General features: G+C 45.7%; 1 protein-coding gene across 1 annotated transcript in view; it reads left to right on the top strand.

Moving 5' to 3' along the window:
• LOC144099428 (dnaJ homolog subfamily C member 13-like) overlaps window positions 1–13,881 on the top strand; it is a 158,220-nt gene that overhangs the window by 83,921 nt on the left and 60,418 nt on the right. The window contains exons 26-31 of the mRNA XM_077632721.1: window positions 1,539–1,740; window positions 3,196–3,308; window positions 3,660–3,738; window positions 6,278–6,413; window positions 10,886–11,070; window positions 12,362–12,553. Coding sequence (XP_077488847.1) covers window positions 1,539–1,740; window positions 3,196–3,308; window positions 3,660–3,738; window positions 6,278–6,413; window positions 10,886–11,070; window positions 12,362–12,553 — 907 coding nt within the window. The remainder of the gene's footprint in view (window positions 1–1,538; window positions 1,741–3,195; window positions 3,309–3,659; window positions 3,739–6,277; window positions 6,414–10,885; window positions 11,071–12,361; window positions 12,554–13,881) is intronic.

Below are 13,881 nucleotides of genomic sequence, written 5' to 3'. Positions count from 1 at the left end.
TGCGAAAATATCACCAGCTCGTTCTGGCATTCCCGCAGCTACTGCTGGCGCTGAAATAATCTGGTGCGTAGGGTTTGTGATATGTTTATTTTTTCGTAGAACAACACGTTAAAGTTCCGCTTTTTCTGAAAGGAGCATGAACTCTCAAGACCGCTCCTCAAAAAACGCCGGCTTGCGTTGCGAAGTGTGCGAAATTCAATAAGCGCGTCTATTTTTTCTACACTAAACCACAGGGATATTAGCTCCACATTTTAATTCAACAGTGCGCTTGATATCCATAACATAGCCGGGTTGTTTACGAATCACTTGACATTCGTACACAAGCTGCGAGCAGCGTTTAGCACTGCGCGCCCATGCTGCTAACGATGGCTCCTAAGGCCAGAAGTGGCTGCCGTCCTAGTGGCGCCACCTGTTGTGGACAGAGCGAACTGCTCTCTGTAAACGGTCTATAAGAGTGCCTGAAATTTTGGATGCATCGCAACTGATTGCTTGGTTTTTCGAACCTCATTTGCACTTTCCCCAGCACCTCTACCAATAGCCAAGCCATCATGTAATGCAGATAGCGGTACCTCGTTGTTTTTCAGACTTTGAGGGGGATTAAAAACGCAATCGAATGAAGCAGTATTCAAGCTCAAAGGGAGCCTCTTAAATGACACCGCTGGTATTCTCTGTGGGTTGGCATATTGTGCAGTCACAGTTGACAGAACTCATTTGTGTTGATTGAGTCTTTTAGTCTCAGATATGCAACGAGGCTGCAGTGGAACACGTGGGAGGTGTACGACTTAATGGAGACTGCAAGCGGAAGAAAATGGCTCTGCTTTTTACATTGATCGAGAAGCTCATACCTGCTACAATACACAGTGCAGCCCTAGATGTTCTATCACTGCACTGTCAAAACTGCGCTGTGACGACAATAAATACGCCTCTCATTATACTCAATCCGCAGCCAGTCCTGGGATTTGTTCTCAGCACAGGCCAATGCCGATAGAGCTTGTACGTTGGCTGTTTGTCTGTTTTCTCATCTTTATTGCCATCTTCACTTTTCATTGTCATTGTGTACATGATTCATGTGAAGCTTCAGAATATGCACAGAATTACTTACCCTTTTCTCCATTGTATTGATTGTTAAAAGATTAAATAAAGAGATATCTTCACTGAAATTTAATTTTTTGGACTGCCCAATTTTTGACATTTTCGCAGTCAGTAGAAATTCCGAAAAATCGGTCGGCGAGTGTAGATGCAGTGTGTGGCACTTTCGTAACTGTTTCAAGCATGAAAAAAAGCTTTTGTTGTTTTATATGTGTCCAGGTGCTTTATGCTGAATTCTGTTATCAATGAGCACTAAGGTAAACTACAAATTTTTTGTCAGAGAGGTCATAAAGTTTGGCATGTAGCCAATTTTATTTTTATAGAAATCTTCACTAGTGGTTTTTTTTCCTTGTCTGAATATTTATTCTGCTTGCGTGATGAACCAGTAAGTGCGCTTTTTGTGTGAATCTGGGGCACGTCACCTGAAGGAGGCAGATGTTTGTCTGCAGGCGCTTCATGATGGGCAAGATAGCGAGCCACATTGGGGACTTCACGCCGCGGCTCAAGTCCAACACACGGGCCCAGTACGACTACTGTCCCATACCGCCTGTACACTACCCGCAGCTGCACAATGAGCTCTTCTGCAACATCTACTACCTGCGGCACCTGTGCGACGTGCAGCGCTTCCCCGACTGGCCCATCAAGGACCCCGTGAGTTTGACTCAACGAGAATATGCTTGGAGTCTGTGCTGAAATGGACACTGAATGTATGGGAGCAGCAAACAAGGGTGCATTAGGAAGTCTCATTTCTAGTGCTCATGTCAGTGAACTGTCCTCTAGCGATATATCGGGTAGCATGGGGTTATACAGCAATAGAATTGCTGTGCCATTGCTTGCCATTGCTTGCCATTGCTGTGCCATTGCTTTGCCATCACTGTGCCAGTGCTGTGCCACTGCTATACCATTACAGTGCCATTGCTGTGACACAAATGGCATGGCAGTGCTGTGCCATTTGTGTGCACATGTAGCAAATGGCAACTGTAGCAAACAGCAAATTGTGCTGCATGCTGTTGCAAATTCCAGTTTGCACCACGTCTGCGCCGCAAGGTAATTGAAAAACTTTGGAGAGAATGAAGCCCAAAGTGTAAGGGCTGCGCTCGGCTCATGGGACCCAGCTGCCATGTCGCATGCATATCTTTCTGTGGTGGAGTTAGCTTACTTCTGGTGTGGATGGCTGCTTGACAGCTGAGAATTGAAATTGTCTGACTAAATAACTTGCGGGGAAACCAGCAGTGCAGTGGAAGAGTTCAGCTCAAGACGTTGGCTTTTTGTAGCGCTGGGCAGCTGGCTCGTGCGTCTCATGAGAGACCTGGCAGTTTCAAGTGTTGGCTGCCCGCTCCTTCCACGGCAGCGTCGCAGAAAGTAGGGGCATGGAAATATTCGAAATTTTGAATAGTTTGTGAATTAAATCTGCTGTTCAATTCAAGTTACATTGTGCATTTTCAATTTGAAGTATCCACGGAATTCGAAAAGTTAAGGATTTTCCTGTTGGAGGTAAAAAATTTTAGCTTTACTGAGCTGTGCTCACTAACTTGATAAGCATGATCTCGCACTTGTTACATAACTTGTGCTTTTCTCATATGGCCAGTATCCAGCGTTCATCAGAAGTGCACATGCAGTAGTGAGAGGCCTTGCAAGAAAAATTTGTTGAGAGCCATCGAGACCCTCCGCAGCGTGGCTGCATGTGCTCTTGGATAGGAAAACAGTGCACCACCACGCAGTGCATTTTTGCGCTGTGTCATGACGCAGCCATGAATGAACGCGCTAACAACTTTTTCGTGGCAGTATACAGTAGTCTCAAAGTTCTTCAAATAAAGGACGTGTGTACCTCAAACTGCATTTTTTTGCCTTGGTTTTATTTTTATTTTTTTTGCTGTGCTCGTGTATTAAAGCTGTTGTGGCTTTTGTGAAAAGCCATTTACTTTATTTTAAACTGAGAATATTCATATTTGAACTACTTGAAAATATTAGACTCAATTTGCTGTCAAAATATGATGAAGCATCCAAACATTTGATATTAGCACACCCCAGTGCGCTTTTGTTCTTCAGCTTGTTTAGGTCGCTATGTGTGAGCACGTGGAATGAAATATCAGTGCTGTTGTGCAGGTGTCATTATTGAGAGATGTGCTCGAGCGCTGGAGGCAGGAGCTAGACCGAAAACCACCACCCCTGTCCCTGGAAGAGGCTTGTGCTGCACTGGGAGTCACCCAGGAGCAAAGGTCAGCCGCATGTCACTTTGTTCTTCTGGGTTGGGCGGTGGTTGAATCGGTGGTCGCGTACCAGCAGTTTGCATGTAATTTTCAATTCCTGACTTCTTGATTGCCCGGGACAAACAATAATTTTTGGCTAACATCCATCAGTTCATTATACTTCTTATATGTATTGTTAAGACAGGTGAACGGTATGTTGAGGCAGCCCAAAAAGGGTAAAAATAATATGCATATCAGAGTGTGTTTCAGAGTGCTTATAAACAGCTGCTACAGCATTTGTAGTGTGCTCAATTTCAACAGTACCAGGCACTTTTTGCGCATGTGTTTTTAAAGCTTTTTTTTCTAATGTTGGTTGGGCAGGTCAGATGACTCGACCATTCGACGGGCATACTTCAGGCTTGCTCAGAAGTATCACCCAGACAAGAACCCTGAAGGGCGGGTAAGTACTATGCCATGATAAGTTGCCATGATGCCGTGATGATATGCCATGATGCTATGCCATGATATGCCATGTAAGTTTATGTCATGATAGTTCATCGGTAGACCTCCTTGAATGCCATGTTGTTGTCGTAGTAGTTGTAGCAGTATGCCCATTGGGATGGAAAACTTGAGCTCCAGTTCAGCTGTGCCAGCAAGGTGTAGCGGTAATCCAATGCTAAAAATTGATTCTGAGTTGCAGATGTTTGACATTTTGCATCTCACTTTCCTGCCATTTGCTGTGTGGAGCCATGGAGTCTTGATAAGCTGCTTAAAATACAATTTTTGCATTTTGTTGCTGCCCAGCAAAAGAAAAATGGCAAAATCTGCCTTGTTTTCAGCCGTTCGGACAAGACTCCAGTAATGAGGTTAACTGTGATAAATGATCTGCGATAGTGGCTGTAAGTAAGCTGGTAAAGTGGACAGAAGTGAAGTTCAAACATATTTGTGCGAGTGATAAGGGAATGCACATAACTAATATAGTAAGAATGGTATATTTGTGCTCTGTGGTTATCCTCCCTCAGCACTGTGGAACAAAAGAAGATAAGGATAATGAGCATTACAGAAAATTAGGTACTTATGTATAATACACCACTTTACCCCAAGTAAGGGTGAAAAATCTGGCAGCATTTTTATTATGATGGTGCTCCTGTAATGTAGCGGTTTAAGCATTGGAGGTATTGTCTGCTTTCTTATAGTTAAAAAAATTATTTTATTTGCATGCTTCGTGTAGGCCGTTCATGAAGTTCTCTCAAACAAAGACTACCAAGTAGTGTTTCATCATCAGCTGCAGCTTTCTGTCATTTCTGGTTGCTCAGCCCTGCAGTTGTAGTGCTTGGCATGAAGTGTACTTTCGCCTGCATTAGTTCTTCCATAATGTGCTTCTTGGAAACAATATGTGCTTGAATTAGAAGTCCGACGTGCCTTTCGTCTCATGTCCGTAGACACGGCTTGAAGATGCTTGCTGGCTACAGCATTGGTAATAGTTCCGCTTGAGAAGCTGTTGCCATGCAAGGACAGAGACTTGGTCAAAGGGCTTTCAATGCAGGAATACATTTAACGGCTACCTTTTCAACTTCCATTGTCCGTCACTGTTCCGTCCACTAAGGCTACAGGACATCTATAGGTGCCCGAGTGAGGCTCAGAGGAGTTTCAAAAATTCTCGTGTGTTGTTGTTATAAGTACTATTACATCAGATGTCGTCAAGTGAAGCAGTACTAACTGCGAGCGTTTTTAAAAAAATTAGTACCTACAATAACGACATTGTGAAGGCACAGGATCATTAGTCTGGAGGAGTTCCTAGTGCGTGCACCCCGGCACCAAGGATTGCCGCCACCCGCGCTGTACATAGCCGTTCAAACAGGAATCACGGTGGTGGCGCCTGATGGCGCCACTTATTCGCGAGGTGGCCGAAAATCTGGTATCTTAGGATCAGTGCACGCACATTGTGCAGGCACCAGTTACTCCCCTCATCATCTGCAGCGACCTTAACGTCGATGCTAAGCAATCACAGTGGTTGCCAATGTTCATGCACGAACTACTCAAGGTAACAATTGTTGACAAGCCACCTCAAGCCACTACGAGAAGTGCATCTTGCATTGATTACATCTTTGCAAGACACATCGATGTAACCAGCATGAACTATGTGTCTTCAGTTGTCACATGCCGTTACTCGCTGTCCTGCACGACAGCACAGAGCACACGCGTGATTCAGAGTAAGTTTCCTCAAAAACTGTACTTTGTTTATGGCAATAGAACATGGGTCAGCACACGTGCATTCCTGCAGTGGAATAATCTATGCGTAGCACAGATTAGACCACTATTTTTTTTTGGCAAGCACTGATTAGTTGCAGAGACTTTGCATTGAGTTTTTACTGTCAGCCAGGCACATTGCTGGTTAATTTACATAGCAAGCTTTTTCGCAAGCAGTCTGACAAAAAATGTTTGTCTTTGCAATGAGTTGCTAGAAGTTATGAATCGCTAGCAAACTTCGAAGTTCTAACCCACATTTTTTTAGTGCAAATGCGGCCATTTCGCTTCCAAAGTAAACCTGTATGTAAAAGCTCATTATTCGACCCCTGCTAATTCAGAAAATAAAAATTCAGAATGTAAAAAGTAGTTGTTTTTGCGTTGTTGTTACCTCAAGCAGGCAGCCATTACCTAGTCTTTCACCGAACAAATTCACCGCGATGCAAGCCGTTCTTGTCAGTTTTTTTCAGGCTGATTCGACAATTCAAACATTCAGATAATTCAGACATTTTCTTCTGTTTGAATTGACGAGATTTTACTGTAAAAGGTTCACATTAAATTGAGATGGATTTGATCAGATGACCTGCATGGCTGATTTTTGCTGTTTCTCAATACTGGCCTTGCGTCTGGTTCCAGAGAAACATTAGTGCTCCCTTGTACCTGGCCATTTTGTGTTCTCTGCCAAACACTGCTTTACCGCCTCACGTGTGAGATGTGACCCAAGTTGCACACTTGCACATGGGTGGTTACAGGAGCAGTTCGAGAAGGTGAACAAGGCGTACGAGCTGCTGTCGGACAAGACGCAGCGCTGCTCTGAAGGCCCCGACCCAATCAACCTGCAGCTGCTGCTCAAGACTCAGGCCATCCTCTTCAGCCGGCACGCCAAAGGTCTGCCTGTTTTAATAGTGTTGCAAGGCTATTTTGGAAACTGCCTTTTTAGTGGCACATTTCTGTGAAAAAAAAAACAAACAGGAAAAACAAAAACATGCAGTGCCATTCACTTTTGTGAACTACAGTAATCCCTCATTATCACGAAATCGCCTTACTCGAAATATCGTTTTATTCAAAATTTCTTCCGGTCCCGACCCAAACGCATGCATTTTAGGTCGCATTACTCGAAGCGCACGAAGAGCTTCACCCGCTTAGAGCAAAGTGGCGAGCGGAGGCATCGCAGCCGTGGCGGCAACCCTTTTGCACATGCAGTGTCAAATCAATACAGCCGACGAATTAGTCTCAGGCAGGCACAGAACAGGCCACAAATGTACCAAACCTACGACCGATGACCTGCCTAGTAACGAGTACCAAGCGAGTGCCGAGTGCCCCCAGCTGTTTACAGCGGATGCAAATGGAAGTGCACCCGAACCGGTCGCAATCGTGTCGCTGGTGTCCCCCGTGATAGAATCCAAATGAAAATAAAATTTTCATGACGCTTTGTGATGCCAGACAACCGCGGTCTCTTGTATGCCGAAAAGTGGCCAAAAGACCGCGGGCAGACTTGCGACGTAGCATTCCATGGGGCACGCTCGGTGAGCAGAATTTTACCGCTCTAAAGAACATTTCTGGTGCTGAAATGTGCCAAAAAGCACAAAAGAAGTGTCCCTCCGATTATGAGCCCATTCACACTTGCGAGTAGCGAGCGAGGTGAGCTTTTGGCAATGAACTTAGCTGCTCCTTGGCTGTCATAGTCGTCGCTAAGCCTAACCGTTTCACATCTGCCAAACCGGACGAAACTCTCGAAAGCACGCGAAAACGTTATTCCCAAGAGTTTTTGCTTCAAATGAGAAGGCGACCTGCAGGTCGCGCTTGCAAGTGTGAACTACGGAGTTGTCGAGCTGCTGCCTGGTCGCAAGCGACTGCTGGTCGTACACCCTTTCCCGTGTTCGACGCGAGGAGCTGCAAATCGGGAAGATGACTTTTGGGAAGCCGGTCTAGAAATCTGCTTGCCGCTCGTCATAATCAGCCTGCATCGCAATAAAACACCGCCCCTAGCTTCGTTGCACTTTTGACGGTGCAAATAGATCGATAACTTGCTGAAAACACAAATCCGAGCGTCGCCAGCGGCGAGTCAGCCTGTCAACATGGCGGGTCAACGCATCCATGGTGTTTCCCCGGTGATTTTCTCAAGCCGGTCATGCTTGATTTGCGCCATCAGACTAGACAAATGGTCTAAATGCATGGTAGGGTCATTGAATTTTGTTCCTAGACATCTGTCAACGGCACGGACGCGACGATGCGCGAACACTGACACTCGAACAGTAGAATTAGCACAGTGTCGTCGACAACGGTGCACCGAAAAACTCTCGCCGAAAACCTCAATTTCAAACTTCACAGCTGTACACATCGGGAAAAAAAACTGCGCAGTAATCATGCGAAGCCGCTATTGCAAAATCGTTCAGTTTTCACGATTGCGCTGCGTACCTACAATGAATGGCTAATCGTTTTTTGAGCGCAGTAAACACAACCTCAGACTCGAGCCACGGCATTTCCGTGACCCCCCCGCATGAAAGCGGCCACTGCCTTCGATATACCCTGTAAAAGCGGCCACTGCCTTCACGATTCAAAATACCCCGAAGGTTGAATGCATGGGCGCGGTGACCGCGGCCTCGTGCAATGCTTGGTCAGATTAGAGCAGGGGTTGCACGCGCCCGGTAAGAACTTGAAACAGCCAAAGCTCACTGCCTTTTTTGCACTGAATAATGTTTTGCTTCACTGAATACATTGTATTTTTTACTTCCTCGCCGTTGCGGCGCAATTAAAGTTTTAGATTTTCTCGGGTGGTCGCTTATGTCGAATTACCGCTTTTAACGTTTTAACGCATTTTTTTGTCGTCCCGCTGACTTCGTTATAACGAGGGATTACTGTTATTCTGTTGAAGATCGACAGCGTCTCAATAGTTTCACAGGGAATCTTTTATTGTACATTGCTACTTATAGGTCAGCCCTGAACTCTAAAAAAAAAATGATTTCAAATATGAGCTGCCTCTCTCCCCACTTTTCCTTCCTTTCCTCTTTTTCCTCCTCTTGCAGCCCAAGCTGGCCAGAGATGTATTCTATGACGTGCTTTTCATTATGGCGCTCATCACAGCCCTGCATTCCCTTACGCTTCCTTCGTCTTTTTCATGCACCTGCCAGCTTTTTGTCGAACGCTTTAGTGCATACTTCCTGTGGAATGCTGACATCATGGCATGCGCATGGGTTAAGATGACTCAAAGCATTGATACCAAAACCAGTGACATAAGCACAAGGTCATCTTTTGGAAGCTAAAGATCAGAGGCGATAAAACAGTGCACATTCCATACTCGCTTTCTGTGGCGTCCTGCCCAGTTGGCTAGTGAGCGACAAACCAAACCAAGCTAACTGCCAGGGTCCATTAGTTTGATTCTGGTGCAGTACATGGTATGGAAGTTTGCTGTCGAACCATTCATTGTTTCTCTGGGAAGATGACACTAGTGCATGCTGGGCAAGCGGCTACAATGGTGTGTAGTTTAAAATATTGATGGCACAACTAATTTGCATGCAAACAACTTTCTTTTACAAGTGGAGCCATCCAGAAGCACCCAAAAGCTCGAGATAAAACAGGCTTGAATTGACAAGTTATCACTGTATGGAATTATACTTCCACAGGACATGTTACTACCCGCAGCAGGGCTGAGACCACCTGGAACCTTCGGAGACAGATTAGCTCTGCATACCAACTCCCCCAGCTCTAGATGCTCAAGGTTGTTTTATACATGGCAGTGCAGTTAAACCTTGATGTAACGAGCCTCCATGTAACGAATTTCTTGATAATACAAAATTTCTCAATTCCCCAATGCTGCCCCCATTAAAGGACGGCAATTTGTGAAATCCATGAACAAAAGGGTTCGGATGGTTGACCTTGATGTAGCGAACCCTTTACGCCAATTACTTTTTAGCTAGTGCTGCGATACTTCAAAGTTTTGTGTCGATAAAACATGAGCTGTCATGAGAAGCACATCTATGATCACAGCAAGCGACCACAGTTGGCATAATGCGCTGCACTCCTGTGCCATTGGCGCATCTGTGTGGTAAACGCAGCAGTCTCCACTGTTTTCGTCTTTGGAGTGTCGCAACACTTGGCACTACAGCAGTTCATATTCAGAAGCAGTGCAAAACAATAGGAGTTAGCAGGGAAGACGCCAGATGACCGGTGTGCGCCCATCACTGCCGCATGGTTGCTCGTGAGATTCCAGCATCGATAGCTCTCGCATGTGGGAAGTGGGGCAGCGGAGAGCACTGGCGATGCAAGGTGAAGTCTATTTCTTGGGGCAGTGGTGGCCGGGTGAACTTAGAGTGGGCAGGTCTAGTAGTGACGGTGCAACTGGGCGTGCTCTCCTCCAGCCCGGCCGTGGTGCGTCTGACTTCCCCACATCCCTCACGGCCCCCACACCACTTGTTGTGGTGTCGTGCTAGCAACGGTGGAGATGGTGGCAGCTGCTGCCTCAGGTGTATTATTAATGCGATCATGAAATTTTTCTCCACATCTCACTTCGAGTAATGACAGATTACGGTGAACATTTTAAAGATGATTTCATGTACATTATTGGTTTCCATTCTGCATTGTTTTTTGAAGTCTTCACTGCAAACTGCATTTAACAAAAATTGCAGACTTCTCTCAGTTTCGTTATATCCAGTTTTAACTGTGTACGTTAATTTAATTCTTACTGTTCCTACTTCACAGTGAAACAGCTTTGCAGGGCTGAGTTGAAGTTCTGTAGTCTAGAATTTTCTGTAGGAAAACTGTTGCATCTTCATAATCATCATCATCATCACCACCATCGTCATCATCATAATCCTGACTGCACCCACTGCAGGGCAAAAGCCTCTCCTGTGTCTCCCCAATTAACCCTGTCCTTTGCCAGCTGCACCCACCCTATGCCTGCAAACTTCCTAATCTCATCCGCCCACCTAACTTTCTGCCACCCCAGCCGCCGCGGTGGCTGAGTGGTTATGGCGCTTGGCTGCCGGCCCGAAAGACGCGGGTTCGATTCTGGCCGCGGTGGTCGAATTTCGATGGAGGCGAAATTCTAGAGGCCCATGTGCTGTGCGATGTCAGTGCACGTAAAAGAAACCCAGGTGGTCGAAATTTCCGGAGCCCTTCACTACGGCGTCCCTCATAGCCTGAGTCGCTTTGGGACGTTAAATCCCCCATAAACCATAAAAACCTTCTGCCACCCCTGCTACGCTTGCATGGTGTCACCATGTTACTCGTGTACTGCAGTTCTGTAGTAATATAGTTCACCTTACCAAATGACTTATTTGAATGCTTTTCGCATATGTACAGAAGCGTATCTTCTCTCTTGTGTGATCATGCACTGCAGCGTCCTTGTTTTGTGTGTGCAGAACTGGAGCCATACAAGTATGCCGGGTATGGCCTGCTGCTGCGATTGATGGAGTCTGAGCTGGATGACCCACAGCTGCGAAGCAAGGCTACCCCTCTGCTGGGCGTTGCCACGGAGACAGCATGGCACACACTGCGCTGCTCACCGCTCAATGTTGAGGAGCTGCGCAGGGAAGGTGGCTTGCAGGTATGGCAGGCAGTGCATGCACTGTACTTGGCAGGGCCTTGTTCATTGAGGTGGCATACTGCAGCCCTCCCTGGAGATAGCTGTGTTGCACAATGCAAGCTTATATAACACAGAATTTCTGGTTAATCTAACACCACTTTTGAATTTGAACTTACGAGCTTCATTGAGGTGTGGTTATCACAAGGCTTTATCACATCCCCCGGGCAATTAAACCCACACCTAATAGAAAGACTCGGAGTAATTTTGTGAAACCGTTGGGATTAGGATTGGTAACTTGAAATTTTCTTTAATTAATGCATGAAAGAAAGCAGCTGCAATACATGTTGCAGGTTTATAGCGATTGTTTGCTTTCATTACACTAGAAAAAAAAACATGCGAACTCAATGAAAGAAACTGGTCAACTAGTCTCGGCAGAAGGGAACATTTTTCTGCAAGTCCCAGATGGTGCTAGGCTACCTGCTACAAACACGTAATGCTTATGTGGTGCTCTTTCTGATGATATCAAACAGCACCTTTTTGGCTATTTCATGCAGTACTGTGTAGTGTGTATTTAATTTAGTGCTGAAAAAATAGGTTCACTTTGTTTACTTTTGCCCAGCATATGTTACAGTGATCTAGGTTTTTACGTGTTTATGCATTTGTTTTTGCTAACTTGGCAACATGTATTGAGTCATAAAAATTGTTGCCTATCTCATTGTTGAGCGTAGATATGCAAACATGAAATGCGTTGCTGGAAAGGCTATCACATTGTTGGATGGCTCCTTCCTGAAAATGTTGCCTTTCAGAGGGGTGCTCGTTCCTCCACAGGTTTAACGTATGGAGTGGTCAGGGTGTTTGTGTGGTAGTGTTGACTCGAACGCACATAACAGTTGATCTGTTTAGACTGCCTAAACAGTTCCTTTAGCTACACCTATTCCTTGTTTCCCCCAAGCTGGGGCAGACAACACAACTGCCTTGGCTTCTGAGCAGTGTGGCCACTCATGTTATGTGCTGGTGCCAGTAATCTGAGGAGTCATTCCTTCACTGTCATTTGAGGGCCTTTGAAGGCCTGCACAGCATGTCTGTTTGCAGTGTGCCGGTTCCTTTAGCGTATTATGCCCAGCTATTTGCCATGTTGGGCTTCAGGCTCAGTGTAATGCCCAGCTCCAGATTTCGACAATGTTTGCCTACATCTGCTGCAAATAGGAGCTAAAAGCATTTTGGGCTTAAACCTGGATCCAGTTTTTATTCTGCGCAGAGGGCAGCCGACGAGTCCCGTGTGTGAACTCGTCTTCTGCTGCTCTGTGTGCAGCTGCTCGAGCGTGCACTGTCGCGTAGCGTGGAGCTGCTCAACCACAGCTCGCAGAAGGGTGCCTTGGAGACGGAGGTGCTCACCCACACAGCCCACTGCCTGGGTGTGGCTGCCCAGTTCCCGGCCTGCCGACAGGCCCTGTCCACCATGCAGGGTCTGGCCAGGGACCTCTGCCGGGGACTCTACTTTGACGTGAGTCTGGCTGTTGGCTGCTCGCTTCCCTGCTGAGCCGGCTGTTTTTAAGTGTCACAGATTGAGAGTTCTTTGGCCCTGATCTTACTGCAACATTTGGCTAATAAGGGAGCACTCTCATCATTGAGTCAGCTGACTGAACTTTGAAGATTTCTCTTGCATAGCTGGTGTCTCCCTTGGGCTTGTTCTTATATGCAACTTGTGTGCATATTTCGTTTGCACAACTAGCTGCATTTGCAAGTAGGGCAACTTTCGGAGGAAATGAGTGGGTAGTTGGTTGGTTCCATATGCACGATGTGTGCTATCTTCATTCGCAGAAAAAGGGGAAGTCAATGTGTGTTCAACCGAAAATTATAAAATCTATTGGTCATGGGACTGTGGTGGTCACACGCACTACTCCCCCCCTCACCTGCCTCTTCCTTAAATATGCCTCTGATTTTAAATGTAGAGAAACCTGCAGGAAACATTTGAAACGTTCTGTTCCTAGCTCATGGCAGAGTGGGCAGAGGCCAGGAATCTTAGTGCCATTACTATAATTAGGGTGCCACACAGGCTGGGCAATTTTTGTTGCCATACTAGCCAAAAAAACCATTCAGGCTGCTTGAGTGGTAACGTCCATTGACGTCTGCATGTTAGACCTGATCAGAGCATTCAGTAAAAAAAGAAAAAAAAGACAAGGGATTGTGAGAGTGCATTTTTTCATGTTTTCTTCTTGTTCTCTTTGAAAGCTCGTTTTCGTTTGCGGTGGCCAACCAATGATTCCAACTTGGTGTTTTGCTTCCGCTAACTTCCACTGCAAATCGTCTGTTAACTTGACATTTTATGCCTCATTTCATTGACAAGCTTGCCTATTTGGCTCACTCAAATTACATCCTATATTTGCAGCCATATTACTGCCATTCCTAGTTCCTATTTGTTTAACAATGATGTCGCACAGTGTCATCTCTGCATACAGCAGTATACAATGCTTTGCCTGGCTCTTGAGACATGGCCAGTGCCCAACACACTGCAGGTGGAAACTCCAATCAGTCACTGAAATGTTTGCTTCTCTGTGGGTTAGCGGTGAAGCATTACTTATTGTGTTTTTCATAATATGGTACTGCAGCAATGTTTCTCAGTGTCCATGTGGCATCAGCCTTGGGCACTGTACCACCAAGCTTAAGGGGGGGCCTTGTCTTGAAAACAAAATTTTATTAAATTATTCACAAATAGGAAATCTTCAGGGAACATGTATTTTTGCATGCCGATTCTAAATGTCATTTAATTCATGTAAAACAAGTCCTTAAGCACTTATGTAATTGTTATGCAAATTTTTCGTGAAGAGAGGG

Source organism: Amblyomma americanum, chromosome 7, assembly GCF_052857255.1.
Source record: "Amblyomma americanum isolate KBUSLIRL-KWMA chromosome 7, ASM5285725v1, whole genome shotgun sequence".
Lineage (NCBI taxonomy): Eukaryota > Metazoa > Arthropoda > Arachnida > Ixodida > Ixodidae > Amblyomma > Amblyomma americanum.
The sequence above is the reverse complement of the archived record's forward strand: the minus strand, read 5'-3'. Positions and strand labels throughout refer to the sequence as shown.